The sequence below is a fragment of the Saprolegnia diclina genome (genome assembly GCF_000281045.1).
Source record: "Saprolegnia diclina VS20 unplaced genomic scaffold supercont1.11, whole genome shotgun sequence".
NCBI classification, from domain to species: domain Eukaryota; phylum Oomycota; class Saprolegniomycetes; order Saprolegniales; family Saprolegniaceae; genus Saprolegnia; species Saprolegnia diclina.
The window spans coordinates 838,769-860,402 of NW_008246078.1; the positions used below are offsets into that span (position 1 = coordinate 838,769).

General features: G+C 58.4%; 14 protein-coding genes across 14 annotated transcripts; 4 read left to right on the forward strand and 10 right to left on the reverse strand.

Annotated features, from left to right (window-relative positions):
* Window positions 1–22: 22 nt before the first annotated feature.
* Window positions 23–766, reverse strand: SDRG_04651 (hypothetical protein). Its single transcript, XM_008610329.1, has 4 exons — window positions 560–766; window positions 412–511; window positions 259–369; window positions 23–207 (listed from the first exon to the last, which is right to left on the reverse strand). Exons 1-4 carry the CDS (start codon window positions 730–732, stop codon window positions 154–156), a joined length of 438 nt encoding a protein of 145 aa, XP_008608551.1. The 5' UTR covers window positions 733–766; the 3' UTR covers window positions 23–153.
* A 1-nt stretch (window position 767) lies between these two features.
* On the reverse strand, window positions 768–1,237 carry SDRG_04652 (hypothetical protein). Its single transcript, XM_008610330.1, has 3 exons — window positions 1,116–1,237; window positions 1,034–1,073; window positions 768–979 (listed from the first exon to the last, which is right to left on the reverse strand). Exons 1-3 carry the CDS (start codon window positions 1,200–1,202, stop codon window positions 798–800), a joined length of 309 nt encoding a protein of 102 aa, XP_008608552.1. The 5' UTR covers window positions 1,203–1,237; the 3' UTR covers window positions 768–797.
* A 352-nt stretch (window positions 1,238–1,589) lies between these two features.
* SDRG_04653 (hypothetical protein) lies at window positions 1,590–2,599 on the forward strand. The gene has a single exon (XM_008610331.1). The coding sequence runs from the start codon at window positions 1,646–1,648 to the stop codon at window positions 2,375–2,377; it is 732 nt and encodes a 243-aa protein (XP_008608553.1). The 5' UTR covers window positions 1,590–1,645; the 3' UTR covers window positions 2,378–2,599.
* Window positions 2,600–2,875: 276 nt separating this feature from the next.
* SDRG_04654 (hypothetical protein) lies at window positions 2,876–3,701 on the reverse strand. The gene is made up of 3 exons (XM_008610332.1): window positions 3,248–3,701; window positions 3,086–3,202; window positions 2,876–3,038 (listed from the first exon to the last, which is right to left on the reverse strand). The coding sequence occupies exons 1-3, from the start codon at window positions 3,668–3,670 to the stop codon at window positions 2,982–2,984; spliced, it is 597 nt and encodes a 198-aa protein (XP_008608554.1). The 5' UTR covers window positions 3,671–3,701; the 3' UTR covers window positions 2,876–2,981.
* Window positions 3,702–4,440: 739 nt separating this feature from the next.
* Window positions 4,441–5,364, forward strand: SDRG_04655 (hypothetical protein). Its single transcript, XM_008610333.1, has one exon. The coding sequence runs from the start codon at window positions 4,503–4,505 to the stop codon at window positions 5,163–5,165; it is 663 nt and encodes a 220-aa protein (XP_008608555.1). The 5' UTR covers window positions 4,441–4,502; the 3' UTR covers window positions 5,166–5,364.
* Window positions 5,365–5,748: 384 nt separating this feature from the next.
* Window positions 5,749–6,559, forward strand: SDRG_04656 (hypothetical protein). Its single transcript, XM_008610334.1, has one exon. It carries the CDS (start codon window positions 5,790–5,792, stop codon window positions 6,531–6,533), a length of 744 nt encoding a protein of 247 aa, XP_008608556.1. The 5' UTR covers window positions 5,749–5,789; the 3' UTR covers window positions 6,534–6,559.
* Window positions 6,560–6,897: 338 nt separating this feature from the next.
* Window positions 6,898–7,924, reverse strand: SDRG_04657 (ubiquinol-cytochrome c reductase cytochrome c1 subunit). The gene has a single exon (XM_008610335.1). It carries the CDS (start codon window positions 7,857–7,859, stop codon window positions 7,032–7,034), a length of 828 nt encoding a protein of 275 aa, XP_008608557.1. The 5' UTR covers window positions 7,860–7,924; the 3' UTR covers window positions 6,898–7,031.
* A 372-nt stretch (window positions 7,925–8,296) lies between these two features.
* Window positions 8,297–8,679, reverse strand: SDRG_04658 (hypothetical protein; the record flags this gene model as incomplete). The annotated part of the gene is made up of 2 exons (XM_008610336.1): window positions 8,297–8,362; window positions 8,404–8,679. 2 exons carry the CDS (start codon window positions 8,677–8,679, stop codon window positions 8,297–8,299), a joined length of 342 nt encoding a protein of 113 aa, XP_008608558.1.
* Window positions 8,680–8,788: 109 nt separating this feature from the next.
* SDRG_04659 (lipoyl synthase, mitochondrial) lies at window positions 8,789–10,149 on the forward strand. Its single transcript, XM_008610337.1, has 2 exons — window positions 8,789–9,489; window positions 9,539–10,149. The coding sequence occupies exons 1-2, from the start codon at window positions 8,896–8,898 to the stop codon at window positions 10,073–10,075; spliced, it is 1,131 nt and encodes a 376-aa protein (XP_008608559.1). The 5' UTR covers window positions 8,789–8,895; the 3' UTR covers window positions 10,076–10,149.
* A 453-nt stretch (window positions 10,150–10,602) lies between these two features.
* On the reverse strand, window positions 10,603–11,486 carry SDRG_04660 (hypothetical protein; the record flags this gene model as incomplete). Its single annotated transcript, XM_008610338.1, has 2 exons — window positions 10,603–11,055; window positions 11,103–11,486. 2 exons carry the CDS (start codon window positions 11,484–11,486, stop codon window positions 10,603–10,605), a joined length of 837 nt encoding a protein of 278 aa, XP_008608560.1.
* Window positions 11,487–12,516: 1,030 nt separating this feature from the next.
* SDRG_04661 (hypothetical protein) lies at window positions 12,517–13,800 on the reverse strand. The gene is made up of 2 exons (XM_008610339.1): window positions 13,427–13,800; window positions 12,517–13,382 (listed from the first exon to the last, which is right to left on the reverse strand). Exons 1-2 carry the CDS (start codon window positions 13,775–13,777, stop codon window positions 12,585–12,587), a joined length of 1,149 nt encoding a protein of 382 aa, XP_008608561.1. The 5' UTR covers window positions 13,778–13,800; the 3' UTR covers window positions 12,517–12,584.
* Window positions 13,801–16,891: 3,091 nt separating this feature from the next.
* On the reverse strand, window positions 16,892–18,281 carry SDRG_04662 (hypothetical protein). Its single transcript, XM_008610340.1, has 3 exons — window positions 17,890–18,281; window positions 17,306–17,832; window positions 16,892–17,255 (listed from the first exon to the last, which is right to left on the reverse strand). The coding sequence occupies exons 1-3, from the start codon at window positions 18,232–18,234 to the stop codon at window positions 16,949–16,951; spliced, it is 1,179 nt and encodes a 392-aa protein (XP_008608562.1). The 5' UTR covers window positions 18,235–18,281; the 3' UTR covers window positions 16,892–16,948.
* A 36-nt stretch (window positions 18,282–18,317) lies between these two features.
* SDRG_04663 (hypothetical protein) lies at window positions 18,318–19,695 on the reverse strand. The gene is made up of 3 exons (XM_008610341.1): window positions 19,354–19,695; window positions 18,799–19,313; window positions 18,318–18,757 (listed from the first exon to the last, which is right to left on the reverse strand). Exons 1-3 carry the CDS (start codon window positions 19,624–19,626, stop codon window positions 18,460–18,462), a joined length of 1,086 nt encoding a protein of 361 aa, XP_008608563.1. The 5' UTR covers window positions 19,627–19,695; the 3' UTR covers window positions 18,318–18,459.
* A 612-nt stretch (window positions 19,696–20,307) lies between these two features.
* SDRG_04664 (hypothetical protein) lies at window positions 20,308–21,565 on the reverse strand (the record flags this gene model as incomplete). Its single annotated transcript, XM_008610342.1, has 3 exons — window positions 20,308–20,684; window positions 20,735–21,291; window positions 21,335–21,565. The coding sequence occupies 3 exons, from the start codon at window positions 21,563–21,565 to the stop codon at window positions 20,411–20,413; spliced, it is 1,062 nt and encodes a 353-aa protein (XP_008608564.1). The 3' UTR covers window positions 20,308–20,410.
* Window positions 21,566–21,634: the final 69 nt, after the last annotated feature.

Here is a 21,634-nt window from a genome sequence, read left to right on the forward strand (position 1 = left end):
GGGACACTCAAGCCAGGAAGCGCCACAAGCTAGAACGTGTCGCATTCTCACAGCGCGATTGCTATCAAATCTCAAGTCTCTACCAAAACGGAACCAGAACTGAGATGCAGACTGCAATCAGATCTGAGGTTGCGGTCCGAACAGAGGTTGCTCTCAGAACTGACGGGCCCGAGCGCGCTGCGGAAGCCACTCGCCAAGGCGTCGCGCCTACCTCGTACATTTGAGCTCGCCATGGTACCTCCAGCGGCAGTAGAGTACGTGACGTGGCGAGATCACGTGCGTCAGTACGATCGAGATGAGCGCGAGAACTGCAAACGCGATCAAGACGGCGCGCACAACCGCCCTCGTCACGCCCTTGTTGCTGTACTCCTGCACATAGTTAGTTAGTTAGTCTCGAGTTCAGTCAAAGACCTGGCGGTGGACACTGGCTTGTCCTGGCGCCGTGACCTTGACGGTGAGGAAGAAGACGACGGTTGAAATGAGGATGGAGGCAATCAGGAAGAAGAGACCGCTACATTGTCATGTGGGTCGTCGAGTCCACTCGAGGCCGACGACGTACCAGCGATGCGCTGACGAGTACCCACAGAGGCAGAGAAGGACGCAGAAGAGAACGACAAGGACAAGCCCAAAGAGACCAGGACCGACGCCCAAGATGAGCGGCGTCGACGACGATGGCGTCTGCGCCAGCGCGAGCGTCGGTAGGAGCAGGCCCAGCGCGACGTGTCGTTGCATGATAACCGTTTCGACAAGATGCGACCAAGAAGAGATGGTACGTGGCATGCATATCTTGACGGCGCTTATTGGAACTGGTGGCACATGTCCTCGACGTCTTCGAGGCAGAGCTGGTCGACCAGGTCGGCATGCGCCTTCTCGAACGCAACGCGGATCCGCGTGGCCTCGGCGGGCGTAAAGTACTCTTGCATGTACGTCTCGATGGCCGCCGAGAGGCTCACGTCGGTCTTCATCTTCTTGGACGGCGCTAAGATATGCGAAGGCGAGGCTAAGCCAACCTATTCAACGAGTCGGGTCGTACCATCGGTCTCTTCTTGTGTGATCGTCGAGCGTGGCGTGGCCTATAGCAGCATGAGCGCCATGCAGAGCGACGAGCGACCTACGTCGGGCTTCCACGCCACGCGGCAGTAGGTGCTCTGGCGGACGACAGGGAACTGCCCCAGCAAGCGGCTAAACTCGGCTTCGTCCATCGTTGCTTTGGCCCTCACAGTATAATTACGGTAATGGTGCCAAATCCAGGTCTATAAGACAAAAAGGGGTGTTGTGAAGCCTCAGATCCAGTCCGGCTACCCGTGTTGCCAGTACACTAAAAGCACGCCACTTACGAGTCCAACGAACAGCCATCCCGTTGTATTTCGGCCGTACCATTTTAATGTAGCAGTGTGAATGATCCATTCGGCATCTCAAGTTCTACTACGGCTGTGTTGTATCGTCGTTCGGTTTGGTCTGCTTGCATGGCGTCGCTCGTCCCCAAATCAAGTGTGAAGTTTGTTGTGTGTTTTCAGAACCCTTGAAACGCGCTGGCCATGTCACCATAAAAGGGTGGCGATGAGACACTCGTATGACAAAAGAAGGTGCCTTTTTCAGAGGAAGGGAAATTACGGTGAATTCGGCAATTTGACGGTTGGCAGCCATGGCGTCCGGGGCGAAAGAAGGGGTCGAAGAAGTCAAAAAACGGTTCAAATTCAACTATGAGGAGGACATGGAGCTCCTCCGGCTCGTGCTCAAGCACGAGCCGTACAACGCGGTGCATGGCAGCGTCGCCGAGAAGTGGGAGCAGATCCGGACGACGCTCTGCGCCTACGTCGGCAAGCAGTTCTCGGCCCGCGCGTGCAAGGACCGGTATGGCATCCTCATGCAGTCGGGCTTCCGCTTCAAGGACCCGCCGTCGGCGCAGATGATTGAAGACAGCACGCGCGTGCTCACGGCGATCCGCCACCGCGTCGACGACGTCAAGTTCAAAGGCAAAGGGCGAGTCGACCGGGTGCCGAGCGTGGACCTGCTACTGCAAGTCGACGCGTCGCTGGAGACGCCTGCGCCCGTGGCCACGCCGCCAACGCAGGCCTCGCCGCTGCACAGCGCAACATCCGCCATTGCCGTCTCGACCGCGGACGTAAGCGTGTTTCTCCGCCTCTTGGATGGCCAGCTCCGCATGTCGGCGCAGCACCTCGACGATGCGAAGGAAGAACGCAAGTTCAAGCGTCAGAAGCTCGAGTTTGAGCAGCGGCGGTTCGACCAAGAGATGGCGTTCCGCGCGCAAGAGGCCCAGCGCCGGGACCAGCGCGACGCCGAGGAGCGCGCGCAGCGCCGTGATGAGTTTCAGCTGCTCATGGACATTGTCAAGTCGACCTTGCCCAAGCCATGAGCGCTCGACGTGCAGGCTCGATCCTTCTCCTCTTGTTTTGCGTACTACATAAGTCTACTAAGCGTTTACCGAGCACGTGGCGGGGATGTTGAAGATGCATGCAGCGCAGCACACGCTTCTACGCCAACTCCCGCACTGTCTGTGAAGTCTTTAGTTAGTTTCTTTTGGCTCGTTCAATTTCAGCGCCAGCCCATTTCTACTAAGACGACAAAGTGAGGATCATACTACTGGGTACACTAGCGCTGGTTGGACGGGCGCTACTACGCTCACTGGCTCCTCGCCGTACCCGACAGCTTCGAGGTGTGCAGTAGACGCGCGACGAAGGCGTAATGCTGACTCGTGTCGCACCCTTCATGTGTCCTGCGAGGAGCGCATCATCATGGCACAGGCTCTCGAAGCCTCTTGCATGCGTTCCGGTGCTCATGCGGCTCGGCTGCGCGGAAGACCCAAGCGAGGTCCATGAAGAAACCTGGTGCGCCAAAGATGATGGCCACATGATGACGAAGATGAGGACGGACAGCCCAAAATTGATTGAAATGGCTTAGGAAATGATGATGAGGATGATGATGATGATGGAGGTAGTCTTCATAAATAGGGCGGTGCTTTAGACCCATTCGTCCTTGGGCTCGGCCTTTAGAAGTTGGTACGAAAAGTTGTGTTGCTACCGGCGCATGAGCAGTTGCATGATGCATGATGAAGCTGTCGTACCTCGGTGATGGCGAGGATCGTGTCAATGTTGATGAAGGGCTGCGTCGAGAGCGACGTCATGAACGCGTTCATGGCGCCTGTCGCTGTCGCAAACTCCATCGACGCCATCGTGATGGCCTACATACGCATCGCAACGCGAGCAGCGGAGGCGAGAGGACGTACAATCTGCTGGTACTCGGACTCGTACATGTCGAGCTCAATCTTGATGAAGCGCAAGTATTGCATCGCCGAGACCTGCATGCCCGACGGACCGGTATCGACCGCTTCCGACGTCGACATGGCCATGATGCGCTTCTGCGTTTCCTCGAGGATGTCGTACATGTCGAGAAGGAGGTCTTGCACGTTGCGCGGGTACGCCTTGAGCGCGGCGAGCGTCCCTTCCGCGAGGTACCCGTCGATCGATCGGTTGCCGCCGTACCCATGCAGGCCCAGCAGCTCCATGCCCTCGTCCTCGACCGTCGGCGGCTCCTCGACCTCCTTCGTCTTGCCGATCTGGCTCTGGAAGGCCGTGACGAGCCGAATGACCTTGTCATGCGCAGCCTGCCACTCCTTGCACTTGCCGCGGAACCGGAGGTAGCCTTCCATCGCTTCCAATCTTTTTCGGATCTGACAGTCAGTTTACACAGTACTGTGGGTATTACTGCCACCACTGGGTTTCTCCCAGTATGTCCCAAAAGTGCGCGAAATCTACCTACTTGACGGCCGTGGTCCAACGCACCCTTCTAGTCGCTATCGCGGGGCTGGCCCTGGCACGACCGCCTCGTACAAGATCGACGCTAACAGCGTCCCGCCATCCTCTCGAGTACCGCAATGTCAACTTGCTTCTCGCCCTCGCCCCAGGATCGCCGGTCCATGTGGTGTCGCGTTACAGGCTTCTTCGCCGCCAATGCCTGTCGAGTAGCATTGCACTTGACCGCGAAACGTGGGGCGGCCACGCTTCGCAAGCAGCCGCCGCCTACAGCAGGCGCAGTTGCCATGTATCCATGGCTCCACCGGGATCGACGACAGGTATTAGTCGAGAATTGATTGGCGGCCGGGCAAGCTTCTTGAAGGTTCAGTATGCCCCTGGTCGATGAATTCAAGAAAATTGAAAATTGGATGGCGAACTGTCGTCGACGAGTGCCAAGTCGCAGGTTGACGTCAAGCCAGCAGGTTGGGATTAACCTCTGTTTTACCCACTTTAGTCGGTTCCCAAACCGTATAGTCGTTTGTGGTAGTTGCGTGTCGACTAGGATCATATCCGGATCCCTGCGCCTTGGCACGACAATGTATTTTAATTCAATGTTCGAAATGATTTGTATGAAAATGAAAATAAAAGTACATTCGCATGCTGTGATTGGCACGATTCGTCCGGATACTTCCGCACGTTATAAGTGGTGGAGGGCAGAACGCAGCAGACCACCATTTGTACCGAGAGATGATGCTCCGCGTCCTTCGCCAGCCGCGCCAAGCGCGCTCCGTCGCCAAGTCCGCCGTGGCGTCCTTCTCGGACGACGCGACCAGCGGCAAGCGTGGCAAGGCCAAGCAGCGCCTCTTCCAGCAGGCCATGGAGAAGGCGCCCTTGAAGCCGACGGTGCCCACGGACGCCGAGGAGTCGGAACGCCTCTTCTTCAGCGACAAGGAGCTTGATGCGGAGTACGGCAAGTACGAGTCGGTCATGGACAACAAGAACGAGCCCGAGAGCGACTACACGCCGCTCAAGGGCCGCGTCGAGAACGAGCTCATCATGGCCGATAAGAGCTGGCCGCTCACGTCCGGTACGGACCTTTTCATGGACTTGATCCAGATCCCGGCGACGCCGTTTGACGACGAGAAGCGCGCGATTGTGAACGCTGAGGCCTTCAAGCGCATGGGCTACACCTCGATCTGGGACGTCAAGCTGCCTGAGATTGCCGTCGAGATCCCGGCCGACCACCCGGACTACAACGCGCTCACGATCATGAAGCAGTCGCTCATGAACAACGGCCGCATCAAGATGGAAGACAAGAACGAAATCATGGAAATGCTCTTGGACGAGATCAACCGCCTGAGCGCAGACACAACCGAGTTGGTGCCTGGCATCGACCTAGAAGACGACTAAATAGCAGCCCGTGTATGGAATACAAAGTACTAGACCCCGGTTCCACCCATGATTCGATCGTTGTACGGGACCACTGAGCGCCATCGTCGTCGTCCCGTGCTGCCATATTCGACGGTGGCATGGCGCGCCATCGCGCATGACAGCTTGACCGGTGCATCATAAGTTCTTATACCGGTAGTAGAGTACGTTGACATGACCCTGCCGAGTACTCGTGACAAGCAGGAGTGATTTGAGCTATAGACTATCTACATCGAGGTCGCTACGAGCCGCTACAAGCCAAGCAGCGTGCGAAACTACAGTACTGTAGCAACTCGATCCTTGAAGCGGTTAGTCGTTCAGAAGTTGTGTTGTTTTCCGTGCAGTTGAATTTAATTGATCGGCTACGAAAAGTCTTGCATCCTAACTACATATAGTACCTAGTACATGCCATGACTCGTGATCTCTACTAGCCCTCGTAGTATGTTTTGTACAGGACAATAATCACTGCTGCGCATCAACTTGGGCGATCTTCCAGCACCGACAATGTACGGCTTGTTGTACGAGCCGTACATTGCATGTACGGCTTCGGACTAAATTCGGCATTGGATTCGCTTGGGGGCGCTTCCATTCAATTCCAGCGCTCGCATGCAGAACTGCTACTTCCCGACGCTCAAGCCCGTGGACCCGGCGGCCGTGGCCGTGGCCAAGGGCCACTACTCGCGCCCCGATGGCCGCGGCAACGACGAGTTCCGCGCCTGCTTCATGCGCTGCGGCGTGCTCAGCAAGGCAGCGGGCTCGGCGTACGTCGAGTTTGGCCGGACGCGCGTCGTCTGCGCCGTGTACGGCCCGCGCGCCGAAGTGGCCATCAAGCAGCGCGGCCAGCCGTTGGTGTGCGACATCAAGCTTCCGTCGAGCACGACAGTGCTTGATGCGTCCATGAACGACCTCGAGCTCGAGTACGGTAACCTCATGCGCCAAGCGCTCGCGCCGTCGCTCCTCCTCGAGAAGCTGCCCAAGTGCCAGATCAGTGTCCATGCGGTCGTGCTCGAAAGCGACGGCGGCGATCTCGGTGCTGCCATCACGTGCGCAAGCTTGGCGCTGGTCGACGCTGGCGTCGAGATGATCGACGTCGTCACGGCTTGCAGCGCGGGCCACACGGCCGACGCGACCGTCCTCCTCGACCCGACGACGAAAGAGACGGGCGGCCACGTCATGGTGGCGTTCATGCCGGCCCGCGGCCAGATCACGCACGTCATGCAGAAGGGTGGCATGACATACCCCAAGGTGCAGGAAGCCATCGAGCTCTGCTCCGACGGCTGCGCCGGCGTCCTGAGCACGATGCTGCGCGCGTGCATCGTCGAGAGCCTCCGTCCCGATAGCACCAACTAATATAGTCCTTTCCGTCTCATGAAATATTGTCTACTAGTTGTTGGACTATCGCCTTGGTCAACGACCACGTATCATCTCAATGCAAGGCAATCCGCCGCGCCGATCAGCTCGGCTGCAAGCTCTACTCGTCGCTGCCTCTGAAGAAAGGCCGCAAATGATCGATCATACACGCAAATCGAGGCCAGGGTCGACAAGCTACGAGGCTGCAATGATGACACCCAAGGGCATGATGGGTCAGTTGACCACGATGTCGGAGCTGCTGGTGAGCTGCTGATCCGCGCGGATGGTTGTGCCAGCAGCGAGGCGTCGATGACGGCGTGTCATCCTCCTGCGACGACCGCGAAGCAAATAGCACAACAGCAACGGAATAAGATCATTGGGGTCTATTGGTCCAACATACATGCTAGCGACGCAGGAGACGAGGGCGAGCGACGAGCTCGATCAAGTAGGTGTAAACATGATTTCTTCTTGCTGCTGCTCTAGGCTTTTTCTACGAAATTACTTGAAGTAAGTAATCTTACGGGTCTTCAACGGGGCCCATCGCATGCGCTTATAGTAGCCCGTGAAGAGGGCAGTGACAAAGAGGCCAAAGCACCACTGCATGCCCATCTTCTTGCGTTCGTCGTGCTCGGGCTCGGCGGCCCACGAGAGGAAGCACGCGACGTCCTTGGCCATCTGCGAGACCGTGGCCGGCGTGCCGTCTTCGTACTCGACCTGGCCGTCGTTCAACGGCTGGGCCATGGCAATCATGCCACCCGAGAAGTACGGGTTGTAGTGGAGACCCGCGCCCACATCGTTGCCTTCCGGCGCCGGCACGTAGCCCGTCATGAGCGAGAAAATGTAGTCGGCACCGGCGTGGCGGGCCTTGACCATGAGCGAAAGATCCGGCGGCACGGCGCCGTTGTTGGCGGCGGCGGCGGCCTCGTCGTTGGCATACGGCTTCGGGAACGGGTCCGAGAGCTTGCCCGGGCGGTCAAACATCTCGCCTTCGTCGTTCGGGCCATCGACGACCTCAATGTCGGCCGCGAGCTTCTTCGCGTGGTCTTCGGTGTGGGTCACGCCGACAAGGTGGCGGAAGTGGATCTTATCGAGCGAGTGGCACGTCGAGCAGACCTCCTTGTACACCTGGTACCCACGGCGGACGCTGGCGTAGTCGAACGACGTCAGCGGGCCCTGGTGCTCAAAGCCATAGTGCGGCGACGGGATGCAGTCGTCGCTGAACGAGGTGACGCCGGTCATGACGCTGGCGGCGACGAGCGACGCGCCGGCGCCGGCCGCGGCCTTGGCCCCGTGGGCGCGCACGGACTGAGCAACACGTTGGAACATCCTGCCTTTTTCCAGAATAAATTTGCCGCGAGCCTCAACACCACTCAACCAGCCTTCCCGTTCGCGTCAAGTCTCTCAAACTTGATTATTTTTCCACTCGGGCTATGCGTTCTTAGAGGTGCGCCGGCCCAGGGCCCCGGCCCCGCTGAGTATGCATTGTGAGAGGTATTCAAAGACAGAGGTCGCAACGACCGGCCACGCTTTCCCTAGCCCTTCACTTCGGACGCAGTCAGTTTACGGCGTTGCAGCACCTCTCTAATTTTATAGGCCGAAGCCCATTTCTATGTGAAGCGATGAAGTCCACCGATGCGTGGCGAAGGAAGGCTGCTTCCGGGCATGGCCCAGCGCCGCCGCCGCCACTGCCGCCGCCGACAACGATGGCCTCGCCGACGAGATGCTGGCGCTAGGTAGGACCAGCAACAGGGCACACCGCGCTGTCACGAGAGGCTGGCGGAGCGAATGCGACCCACGGGTGTCGAGTAATCCATGAGGCTGCGGCTGCGCTACCAACTACACATGCAGATGGACGAGGTCGTGGCGATACCAGCGCGGGCTTGGTGACGCCATGAGCATGTGAACGGTGGTTGCAGCGACCAGCGTGATTGATGGCGATCGCGTGGCAGCAGGTTGCACCTTGGTTCAAGTGGCCCATGACACGTATCGCTGAGTCGTGGTTATCGGGTGTCATTGCGACGCCTTTGTGGCGTTGGATCAAAGACAGGGCATGGGCGGTGCCAAGCATGGTACAGCGCACGCCTTGCACGGCGATGGCCGTGGCCGCTGGGCCGGCCCAGATGGTCGCCCGCGCCCGCGCCGCCATGCTCGTCGTCCCGCAGCTCCGCGTGGACTTCGCTTCGCATCACAGTCGAATTAAATGACCGCGCCCCATCAATACAATAGGCGCACCTACTTTATCCAAGTGTGAGAAAAAAGTACGTATTTAAAGAGGTATAAAAAATCCCAATCCGACTCGGAGCCAGGCCAACCGATTGGCCATTGCAGCTTTCCGGCTTCGACCGTAGTTGACCTCAAGACGATGCTGCCGGGCCTTGCACGCACGCTGTCGACAGCCGCGGCGAAGCGGTCGTCGCGCCTCGTCGCGCTCCGCGAGCAGCTCGCTGAAGAAGCCATTGCGCTCAACGAGGCCAAGAAGAACAAGCTCGACGCGACCTGGGGTGACAATGTCATCAAGGCCGAGGACCTCGACTCGCTCATGGCCTCGCCCGAGTCGGTCAAGCCGTCGCGCAAGCCCAACGCGAGCAACCGCAAGCCGAGCTGGCTCAAGGCGCAGCCGACGTCCGGCGACAACTACCTTCGCCTGCGTGACACGGTTCGGTCGCTCGGCCTCGCGACTGTCTGCGAGGAAGCGCGCTGCCCGAACATTGGCGAGTGCTGGGGCGGCGGCAAGAACGGGACCGCGACCGCCACGATCATGCTCATGGGCGACACGTGCACGCGCGGCTGCAGTTTCTGCGCCATCAAGACCAGCAAGCGCCCGCCAGCGCTCGACCTTGAGGAGCCCGACAAGGTCTCGCGTGCGATCGCGTCCTGGGGCCTCGACTACGTTGTCTTTACAAGCGTCGACCGCGACGATCTCCCGGATGCTGGCGCGCAGCACTTTGCCTCGACGGTACGGCGATGCATCTGCCATAGGCGCGGGTCGCTCACGAGATACATAGGTGAGCTTGCTCCGCGAGCGCCTGCCCGAGATCCTCATCGAGTGCTTGACGCCCGACTTCTCGGGCCGCGTCGACCTCATCGAGCAAGTCGCGCTCTCGGGCCTCGACGTGTTTGCGCACAACGTAGAGACGGTCGAGCGCATGCAGCGCCGCGTGCGGGACCACCGCGCCAACTACCGCCAGTCGCTGGCGGTGCTCGAAGCCGCCAAGAAGGTCAAGCCGACGCTCGTGACCAAGACGTCCATCATGCTCGGCGTTGGCGAGAAGCCTGCTGAAGTGCTGCAGACGCTCAAGGACCTGCGGTCGTCGGGCGTCGACGTCGTCACGTTTGGCCAGTACCTCCGCCCGTCCACGCGCCACATGCCGGTCGCCGAGTACATTAGCCCGGAAGCGTTTGAAGAATGGCAAAAGGTCGGCGAGTCCATGGGCTTCCTCTACGTGGCGAGTGGCCCGATGGTCCGGTCGAGTTACAAGGCCGGCGAGTTCTTCCTCACCAACCTCCTCCGCGACAAGAAGAAGCAAGCGGCGCTGCCCTAAACTCGAAATGTCCTTTTTTGATAGATGATTTTGCACTTTTTTGAATGACAACTTTGTACCTTGACGTATTACGACCTATTACGTACCAGTCGATCGGTGGTGGAAGAGGAGACCCGGCGGTGGGCGCATGACTTCAAGCTCATCCACGCAGCCATCTGACGATCCCTCGGGCGGGGCTCGACACTGGCCTCAATGGCTAGATGGGGCTGGCGTGTCATCGGCAGCGTGTCGTACCACGGCACTGGTGTCTTGCTGGTACGCAAGGCAAGTGCGTGCTCAGTGTAGTTGGGTCGAGCAACGAAGCAGGTTACGTTGCCCACCGATCGGCGCTGCACTCCAAGCCCCAGTTGTGCGTTGTCAGAGCTGCACGAGGTGGTCGATCGCGAAACCTATGTACCGGTACTTGGAGCCGATTCGGTCAAGAGTCCACTCGGTGCGCTAACGAACGGCGACGACAGGGACGAGGTGAGTGGAGTGTGAATTGCGGTGAGCTATGATGAACCTAGTGACGACGCTACTACTGCGACCTATTCCGGGCAGTACGAGCGGAGGCGGGAGATAATGAGGTCGAGGGCGACAGCGTTGACACCGACAGGCACGATGATGTCGGCGACGCGCTTGGAGGGCTCAACGAACGTGAGGTGCATCGGCCGCACGGTCTTGAGGTACTGGTCGATGACGCTCTCGGCCGTGCGCCCGCGCTCGGCAATGTCTCGTCGGAGGCGGCGAATGAACCGAATGTCGGACGGCGTCTCGACAAACACCTTGATGTCCATGAGCGCGACAAGGTCCGGGTCCGTAAAGAGGAGGATGCCCTCAACGAGGATCACGCGGCGGGGCACCATCGTCTGCGTGTCGGCGCAGCGCGAGTGCGTCGCAAAGTCGTACATGGGCACCTCCACCGTGACGCCGTCGCGGAGCGCTTCCAAGTGGCGCACCAAGAGCGAGGTTTCGAGCGAATCCGGGTGGTCAAAGTTGTGCTACCACCATAGAAATAAGCATCTTGGAACAGTGGTGGATGCTCTACCTGCGCACGCTGTTCGAGGGTCCGGTTCGAGATGTCACGGTAGTAGTAGTCGTGGGATAAATACGAGACGTTGGCCTCACCAATCTCTTCCATGATCGCGCGCGACAGCGTCGTCTTGCCCGAGCCCGTGCCACCGCAAACACCAATGACAAGGATGTCGTTGGGCCCGACCGACCCACGGCGCGGGATCTTGATGTGCTCCGGTTCCGTGTACACCATTTGGGTGTCCGTAATGTCCGACTGGGCGCGCGCCGTCGACGGCTTGCGCGGGGCCTTGGGCGGCTTGGCGGTCGTCGACTTGCGCTGCTTCATGAGCACGAGCGCCGCGGCGACGAGGCAGCCAAGCACGGCGACTTGGAAAACGTGACGGCTCTGGGCACCCATACTGCTGATGCGTTGGTGGCTTGCTGCGCTCAAGATACAATGGCAATTGGCCAATCGTCGCCGTTTTAACCGGACCGCGAACGACTGGAACAAATAGGTTTGGCCAACGCGAGGGACCGACGCGATTACATACTGAGTTCAAGTGCAATGGCACCCTTTTAGAAAGGGCAATGTGGCCGAACGCGCGACGACCAGCCACTTTGTACCAGGACGTGCTGCAAACTTTGGTCGCCCGCATTTTGATTGGCCAATACAAAAGATACGCTGAGCTTGATATGTGTATGGCATACTAAAACAAAATAAGAGAAAGGCCAGACTCAAAGTGCACCGTCGCCACGACAACGGTAAGCGATGTGATTCGTGGATAGTGCGACATTGCACTTGGATGACGTGATGTAGCTCGTCGCGCGACTAGAAAGGGCATCCTTGAACCGTTGAAGCTCCGCGTGGGGCAAACTGTATCCGCGGTCGGCGGCGAGCCATGCACGCAGTGTCTCGACAGGCCTTGTCACTATGCTCCCACATATGAGGGCGTCAGCGACTCGTGAGTTCTCTCGGTTTCTATCAAATCGCAGTGGTAGGCTTTGGCTGCCTCGCAAGGTTGTGCCAGTGTCCCGATGGAGGTATATCCGTTGACACCGCCCACAATGAAGTCGGTAGCGACGTCGCTCGCTACTCAGTATGGTGCGTGGCTATGTTGATGCGGACCTGGGATCGCCACGGCGATGCGAAAGGTAGCAAGTCGAGAAGAGACGACAAAATAAGGGGGAAGTATCACCATCGTCTGCTTTGCAGTCCGCTGCTTGAAGCAGGCTGGTGCATGGGACGTGTACGATCAAGGCTGTTCTCTTGAAGCTGATATCCAAGAAACCTGGTTCGGCTACCTCTTCTCGACCCACGGAACAGTCTGGGAATGGAAAGTTGACAAAGAAATGGCTTCCTCGCGATCACCCTAATGGCGTCGTGTACACCGGTGTATGTGCACCGGTACACATCGTCAGCTTGTGAGCCCACACACAAGTCTGTGACGTGGTTGCATCATCGCCCTGTCGTATTTTCGTCGTCTTAAATAGTCGTTTGTACCGTATTCGGTGGCAATTACACTTGCACAACAGCGTCGTCGTCGTCCATTCTAGTCGCCATTGCGCCCAAGACCGTGCTGAAATGCTCGGCAAAGAACAAGCGCTGGGCGTGGTGGCTGTTGAGGAAGCGTTCTTTGAGCACGGCCAGGAGCGTTGCCTCGGTCGAGCCGCCGAGGCCGACGCAGCGCGCGAGTTGGTCAAGCGAGACGTACCCGCCGCTGTGCGTGCACGGATGCTCGAGCGTGTAGAACGTCCGACAGCGCGTGCTGCCATTCGGAAGCGCGTCCGCGACCATCCAAAACTTGGTGTTGAACGACCACGGATCGGTGTCGTCGGCGTCGTCGTCCGGGAACATGTCGTCTCTCAGAATCGAGCGGAGTACAAACGTGACAGATGCCGGCGACTGGAAGCGCGCTTGGAGCGACTTGTTGAAGATACGCTGTGTTGGCGTGCCGAGGTTCTCGCGCACGTACAAAATGTCGTTGGTCGGCGCCGAGAGGTCGGTGAGCTGCGTGCATCTGTCCCGGAACGCGGCTGCAAATGTCTTTTCCGCGACCCAAAATGCATTGTGGACCGCCGCGAGGTCGTACGGCACGACCTGCTGCGCTGCTACTTGGACGAAAAACCGGGCGTCGTCGTCAATGTCGACAGCCACACGCACAAAGTCGTCGTCCGTCTCGTGGACCGGAAATGCAATGTGGGCCATAACCGCGGTCGTGTTGTAGTACGACTGGCGCGCTATCCACTCGTACCCGAGCGCCCGCGACGCGTCGTCACCACACACGAGCTGCGAGTGGCGCCACGTCTCGATATGCTACGCCAGTGCAATCTCAAGCGTGTGCGAGTATGGAGGCCTACCTGCAGCGCCGGCGGCGGGGTCGCCTCCATCCACGTCTTGAGGAAGACGCCGAGACGCTTGTTGTGCGCAAGCTTCTTCTTGAGCGACCGGTTGTCGCGCACTTGGTCGAGCGTGTCGTCCTTGAGCGCTTGAGCCACATCCTCCCACGACAGCTGCGTCGAGTGGCAGCGCTTGAGCTTCTCAATGTGCCCTTGGAGAATGTACACTTGGCGGCGGAGACACTCGAGTTCCTTGACGCGCTTCGATTTGATGTGCGCTAGGCTCGGGAGCCACGATGGGTGTACGTCAAGGTCGGACGGTTTGAGTGAAGCGAGCATCGGTGGGTGGGGCCTTTGCACAAACTTCATCATCTATTAACGTCGGACGGGGCTGCAAATCGAGGAATGATGGATACACATTACGAAAAGTACATGCCGATGGTGCAGAACCATGTGGCGGTTGGTCAAATCTGGTGTTTGAAAGGCGGCCGATGCATGAAAATTACGGTATTTTCACCAATTTCACGGTGTTGGATACACGAGGTATACCGGACGCGCGGTGGTTGGAACACGACGTCTCTTACTGCACGAGAGCAATGGCAGAAAAGACGATCGACCCGTGCGGTTCGTACCAGGTGCATTCTTCCGCGTCCTTGGCGTCTGAGCTGCGACACAGCACGCCTTGAAGCAACCCATTTGAGTTTCAACACGACCCGTAGCGAGTCATATAGGATTCGTCGTACATCTTACCAAACATCAACATCCTCATACAATGCGACCACGGATGCGTCGACACCACACAAGGTGAAAAAGACACTCATGGCATCCACGGCGAAGGCCTCTCTATGGAAGCTGCTGGTTTGCCGTCAATCGTAGCCGCCCACGAAATCCCGCAAAGTACCGTAAATTACGCAAATTTCGTGTGTTTTTGACCCGGTTCCCGAACGGAAGCTGCATGGCCGCCAACATCCCACAGTTTGTGACGATGTTGACGCTGGGACTGGCAGCTGGTGTCACTTGACACCGAATCGAGGTCTGCCGGCACCGAGAATGACGCTACACGCTCAACTGCGCGTGGTCGTGGGGGAATGAACGCCTGCGTAGAGTCGCACAACGTGGTCGGACAAGGCGTCGAGTAGCTCGGCGCGATCAGTCGCACGGTCGGAGCCGGCAAGGGGCCGGTTGATTGCTCCGCGGCCCATGACGTGGCAGAAGATTTGTATACTGTAAGCTTACCGTAGATGACTCATGACCCAGTGGTAAGCCCGTGACTTCAACTTGGCGCCCCCCACGTGGCCATTCAAAGCGAGAAACGGCAGCACGTGGCCGTCAGCGCATCCGTGGCCCCCTTTCATTCTCCGTGTGTATACGAATTGTATGGCTTAAAGCAAGTTGCCTCTACACGGGGTGGAACGTTGTCGTCGCACACGCGCGGATATCGAACGGAGGTGATTGCTCGCGCGTTGCTTGTACCTTGTCACGTCCCGATTCGAACGGTTTAACGGCTGACTCGACCTATCTATCGATGCGCGGCTTTCTTCGTGTACGAAAGTCCGTCGGTAGACGCTGCAGTGCTTGCCATGCCCGACCTGGAAGCGTCCAAGTGGTACTGAAGCGAGAACGCTACAACGCAATCAGTGGCTCAAAGCTTGAGCTTTGTGAACTAGCATTCGGACGCTTCTGCATGGAGGTATCACTAGCTGACTGTTTAGTAGCTTTGCAGCGATGAGCGGCGAGGCGTGTGCTGGCTCGCCTGGCAGCAAGCTCCACCCAACAAGCGACCAAAGAAGGTGTCGATGCGCACTTGCATGGTGTCTGCGAAGGGGTAGTTTATAGAGGATGGGACTGATGATACGGTGATAGGAAGGGATTTGAAGAGGTGGGCGACATGGCCCGGAGCAAGCTTCCTGCGAGCAATCACCGAACCCTTTTTCTACATCCATACTAACAAACTAGCAGCTGGGCTAGTGAAGCACTCGGCAGAGAGAAAGAGGAAGAACCAGAACCGCACACCCGATGAGGAGTGTGTCCGAGAGGCAGGAAGTGGAAGTGAGGCCACGAAGGCTGCTCACGACCTGCTCCGGAATATATTGATATTACGGAGACTGGTATAGTGAGGTCGAGTGGTAAAAACCTTCCAGTGAAGAAAGGAAAAAGAACCATCCTCGTGAGTGGAAACCGCCACGAGGGCTGGTGAAAACCACTCGGATCCACTGGTGAAGGGATCCAACGGCCAAAAAACCCAACGAAGAGTCGAGGTCTTCGAGTTGGCGAACGAACGTGTGGAGTTGCGTTCTACATCCATACGACGAGGTCTCGGCGATGGGCGAGAGACGATGAGTGTCCCCTGTGCAGCATTTGTCGCTAAGAATGGTGGTAGCAACCAAAAGCTCAGCCAAATGCCTTGACGAACCTCTGACGGTATTTTCTCATGTTGTCTCGAGTTCTGGTATACCGTTCGGATGAAGCGGTACGGTTACTGCTGCAATGACATGCCAAACCACGATACAAAGCCGCCATCTTGGGTCAGGGCCTAGACCACAGCAGGCTCAGAGCATGCCGTGCTCGAGACCGATTGAGATCGCAACAGGATTTTTCAAAAAATACACTGCTTTGGGCCAAATCCAAACTGCGCGTGCATCACCTCCTCTCGAAACGATAGGGCGCGGGGTGGAGCGACACTCGCACGTGCCCTTCATCTAGAAAGGATACATGCACAGGGGTTCGTGCTGCGAAAGGTGTTGGTAGGCATGACCGACTCGGTCGTCACTCGTTGCGCCACGTCACAGAATCGTATCAACTTGGAGTTCCATTGTCAAAGTTAAAGAAAGTTGAGCACAGCACCCAAGATCTAAGAAGACCACATCGTACGTTGTCGCTTGGCCTGCAGCTCCATGCTGAATGCATTTGTTGCAAGCACAGCAGAAACGAGCCGGCCACGGGCGACAGTCGATGGTCATCGTCTCTGTAGACGCGCGCTGCGACGACGCTGAAGGCACCGAGTTTGACGTGTGGTTCGTGATGCACAGCGAATGCAATCGCGGGGGCGAGTACATACAAGTCGGGAAAGTACGACTCGGAGCTAGCGACGTACGAGAGGATGCGTGGTGCAAGTGACTTTGGTTTAAAAACGTACGTTTTCAGCAAGCGGCAGCTTTTGAGGAGCTGCAGCGTCAGTCACTTGTCGTTGTTTCCTTCGCCATCGGGTACCGGTAGTATGTGAATGACCTTGTCGACACTACAAGGTTCCCGACGCGCAATGAAAGCGGCTTGTAGGTGCTGACGCGCGTTCGAGTCCAGCAGCGAAAGACAGATTGGGTCGTCCGAGACACCAGCCAAGGTCACAAGCTGCACAAATGGCAGATGAAGATGTCGGCAGGCTCTCACGATACGGGCCATAGTAGGCGTCCAGGTCCAGGTGCACAGCTGTGGGCCAAATCCAACTCGAAACAACAAGTCTCGATAGTCGGCCGGAACGACGCAAGAGGACATGTAGCATCACACGGTAGAATTCAAATAACTTAAGCCTTGAACGAGGTCTCGCTACATGGCGTCACCCATCAAGGCCGACCACTCGTCAAAGCCTTCGGCCGGTGGGCGTCGGGCTGCTAGTGTGTCGGCCACGCAGCGCGCGTGCATTTGGAAAAAGCTGCGCTGAAGGTGGTGCGTCTCGTGGAAGGACACGCGTAGGCGCTGCAGGTTGGTCGCGTCATCGTCATCGTAGGGCAAACCGCGGTGCCGCGCCAAGTCGGACACCGGGACGTACCCCGTGTCGTCCGAGAACGGGTGGTCAATCGTGTAGAACGTCCGGCACCGCGTCAGCTGCGGCCCGAGCCGGTCAATGACAACCCTACGTCACGATCAATAGCCGCTTGAGTGAGCTAATGTCGTCGTTCCGACCATTGCTTGGTGTTCATGACCCACGTTGCGCTCGACACGGGGTGAGCTTCGTCCTTGAGGATCGTGCGCAGTGCCAGAACGTACCGGTCACCGGCGGCGAAGAAGCGGCTCAGCGTGTTGTAGCTCAGCGTGCAGCTGTGCAGGCGCTGAACGATCGACTCGTAATGAAAGTTGTCGGCCGACAATGTCGGCTGGGTGCTATCGAGATACCCAGCAACTTTGCGCAAATACGCCTTGCTAAAGCTCTCGGCCGCGAGGCGGTACGCCTCCGAGACATGCTCGAGCGAGTACGGAAGGTACTCTTGGGACATGACTTCGGCGCGAATGAGACTCTCGTTCGTGATGCTGATGTTGACGTCAATGCAGTCGAGCTGCTGAATCGGGTCGTCGGGGAAATGCACGTGGGCCATAGCGCGCTCCGTGTTGAAGTAGAGCTGGTTGAGGATCCATTCGCAGCCGAGGGTGCGCGAGGCGCCCGAGAGGAGCTGCGAGTGCCGCCACGTCTCCTCGGCGAGGCTTGGCACCACCTATATATATATATATGTCTTCGTCGGCCCTCGGCCGATTTGCAAAGAGGGTCGTACGTCGAGCGGGCTGGCGCGGGCCAAGCACTCGTGCAAAAAGCGGCAGAGGCGCTTGCGGTGCTCCATCTCTTGCTTGAGCGCGCGGTTGTCGCGGACCTTCTCGAGCGTGTCTTCCTTTAGCGCAAGCGCGACGTCTTCCCAGGGCAGCATCGCGACGTGGCCGCGCTTGAGCTTCGTCACTTGCTCCTGGAGCTCGTACGTGTAGCGGCGTAGGCCCTCGAGGGCCTTTGCCCGCTTCGACTTGATGTGGTCGAGCCGCGGGTCCTGCGACGGCTTGATCGGGAGCTTGATGGTCATGCGCCGCTTCTTGGGCGCGGCTTCGTCGGCCGTCACCATGGCGACCATGGGTAAATGATGACCGGTTGCACTGTCTCTCCCACGGATATTTTTTCACGTGTACTTTTGAGTTTGAATTTTGTAGGTTGGAGGCCAACGTGTAGAGAAAGTGCACTTTGCACTTTGCACTCGATTTGAGTTTGAGTTTGAGTTAGCGACAGGCGGTGTGTATTATTTCGCATCCCACGGAGCGGGAAATGGCGGCTTGCACCGTTGACGCTCGCCCGACGACAACTAACACAGCGTCGTGTGCCCCGGGGCACGCCCACCTTGTGACGTGGCAGCGACCTTCTGCCGCTGCAACACGCCCTCAAAGTAGGTCTGGAAGCTCATGCGCTGCCGTCGGTGGTTGGCGGCCGACCGCTCTTGCACCGCGCGCGCAAGGACGCATGGATCGTGATCATCGAGGCCAAACGCACGGCCAAACACCGTCAAAGGCACGGGCGTCTGTTCTTGCCCAATCATCGGGTGCTGAATGACGTAGTACGTCCGGCACCGCGTCATGTGCGGTGAGAGCGCGTCAACGACCGTCCTACCCGTCGTCTTGAGCACTTTGTCAATGCAAGTGCGTACCATTGTTTGGTATCGACGACCCACGCGGCCGGTGCCGCTGGGTGCAGCTCGTCGTGGAGGACGGTCCGCAAGACAAAGGTCGACGTTGCTGCGTCATCAAAGCGCCCGCTGAGGACGTTGTAGCAGACGCTCGAATCACGATACGCGAGGGCTTCGTGCATGTACTGCATCGAGTCGGAGAGAAGCTCGATGCGCTCGTCGTCGCTGTCGTCTTGGCCGACGAACCGGCGCGCGAACGACTGCTCGGCGGTCCAGTAGGCGTCGGCGACGTCACGCAGCGAGTGGGCTACGACTTGCTGTGTCGCCACGTGGATTTGCAGCCGGTTGTCGTGGACGGTCACATGCACGTCGACGACACTCTCCATTGATTCGGGAAAGGCGAACGCGCTCATGGCGCGGCGGGTATTATAGTACACTTGTTTGAGAATCCATGCGCAGCCAAGGGCCCGTGACGTCGGGTCGCTTGATAGCAGCTGCGTGTGGCGCCACGTCTCCTCGGCCACGCTCGGCACGCGCTACTCAAGTCATAAGGTACGACGAGTGAGAGAGGTGTACGTCGATGCTGAGCTGGGCGCAGGCGTGCACGACGTGGTAAAAGCGCGCATACGCTCGCTGGGTGCGCTGGAGCCGGCGGTTCTCGCTCACGAGCCGCAGCATGTCGTCCTGGAGCGCCTTGGCGACGTCTTCCCAAGCCAGCAACGAGCCACGCGGGCGCCGCTGGAGCCGCTCGATCGTGCACTGGAGGTCGTAGATCTCGCGCTTCAGCGCGTCGAGCTTGAAGGCGCAGCGCGTCTCGGGGTTGCGGCGCCGTGCCCGCTTGACCACCATCGACTTTGTGTGGCGATTGGGTTGTACCGGCTGGGGCAGCGTCCGGTCTCGCCAACCGGTTTCGCGCAAGACGCTTCAATTCGCACAGGCAAGTACACGCGCTTCTGAGTTGCGATCAGAGAACGACGCACGCACAAAAGCAGCTCGCTGCAGTAGCCACGATTTGCCGAGCAGTACCACGCATCAGGCTCGAAAAGGCACCCAGCAGGCAAGCTTGTTGGGTCGATGCACAATTTACCTAGTATCTATATACTAGTACGAGATGGCGCTAAAGTGGCTACATCGGGTTTGGTAATGAACGGCTGAGAGTAGTACTTGAACAATTCGGATTGTTCCCAGTGTATTCTGTCTACACCTACAACACGACGCCATCACTACGCCACGGCTGCAGTCGCGCAACAGCCGGCACTCCATACTGAAGAGAGTCCACTCTTGTTTGCGGTGTGAAAGACCGCACCATCATCGTCCTGTCCATCCAGGTGGTGGCGGCTAGCATTGCACACACCAGCAAAAGAAGCAGAGCACAAACTCTGGTTCGGGGGGCGAGGCTTCTCGTTGATGTAGCTGCTCCATTCGTCGTGCAAGGTTATCGCGCCACGTTGAAGCCAAAGTGCACTTTGCTGTACTCATCTGTGCGAATTCCAGGATTGCGACGCTGTGATTGGCTCATACCATTGGCATCTCAGCTTTACGATCCACACGAGGCCCGCCGCGCTTCTTCGCCGGACGTTCGCTCGCTTTTTTATAAATCGGAATGTTAAACTTACGCTATCGTGGATGACAATTACAAATGGCTGCCCTCCTTGGTCAAGCGCAAGTGCTGCAGTTGGCAGAGCACCGCAGCATAGTGCCGCATAAAGAACGTCCGCTGGTCGAAGTGACCCTTGGTCAGCTTGGCAGTGAGCTGCGCACAAAGCTCCTTGTCAGTTGCCGCATCGACATTGTAGACGGCAGCGAGGTCGCGCAAAGCCACGTCGCCTTGGGATGTGAACGGGTGCCGGATCGTGTAGAACGTCCTGCACCGTGTCATGGACGGTCCAACGCGGTCAGCCACGATCCTAGTCGACTAGCTTCCACCTCTGTCGTTTAAAGCACCGGAGGGTCGTACCACTGCTTGGTGTCGATCGTCCATTGGCGTCCGTCATCAATGTCTTCCCTTGGGCGGTCGGCCTCGTCGTACAAAATCGTTCGCAGAGCAATCGTCATCCGATCGGGCTCCCGGAACCGGCCGCTAAGGACGTTGTAGCGGACGACGCGCTGGCCCGGGTACGGAATCTCTTCTGGGAGGTACTGGATGTCTTGGCGCTGTGTTTGTGAAAAGGCGTCGACGTCGAGGGGCCCGGCCAAACTCTGGTCGCGGTACGCGCGAGCAAACGTCTTTTCGGCGACCCAGTACCCGGCGGCGACGTCGTCAAGGTCAAATGGCATCAACTCTTGCGTCATGACTTGAATGCAAAGGAGCGGGCATGCCATGTCGTCGCCAAAGGATACGTGCACGTCGAGGCAGTGGCTGGCGTCGGTGGGAAAAGCCACGTGGGCAAGCGCTCTGTCCGTGTTGTGGTAGACCTGCCGTAGAATCCACTCGTACGCCACTTGGCGCGACGCGTCGTCGCCAGCGAGCAGCTGCGAGTGGCGCCACGTCTCCTCGACAAGGCTCGGTACACGCTAGTGAAGCATATGCGCATGTGAGAAGGCGAGGCGGGCATACCTCGTTGGGCCGCACGACGCGTGCCATCCAGTCTTGGAGCGTCGCAAGCAGCGTCTTGGCATGGGCCACTTGGCGCTTCAGCGATCGGTTTTCACGCACTTGCTCGAGCGTGTCGTCCTGGAGCGCCTTGGCCACGTCGTGCCACGACAGCGTCGCGATGTGCCCCGACCGCTTTGGGATCGCTTCGAGCTCCTGCGTCAGATCGTAGATGTAGTTGCGCAGCGACTGCATCTGCCGCGCACGCTTGGACCGAATGTGCGCCAGGCGCGGGTCCTTCGATGGCCGCAGGCGTGGCGGCGC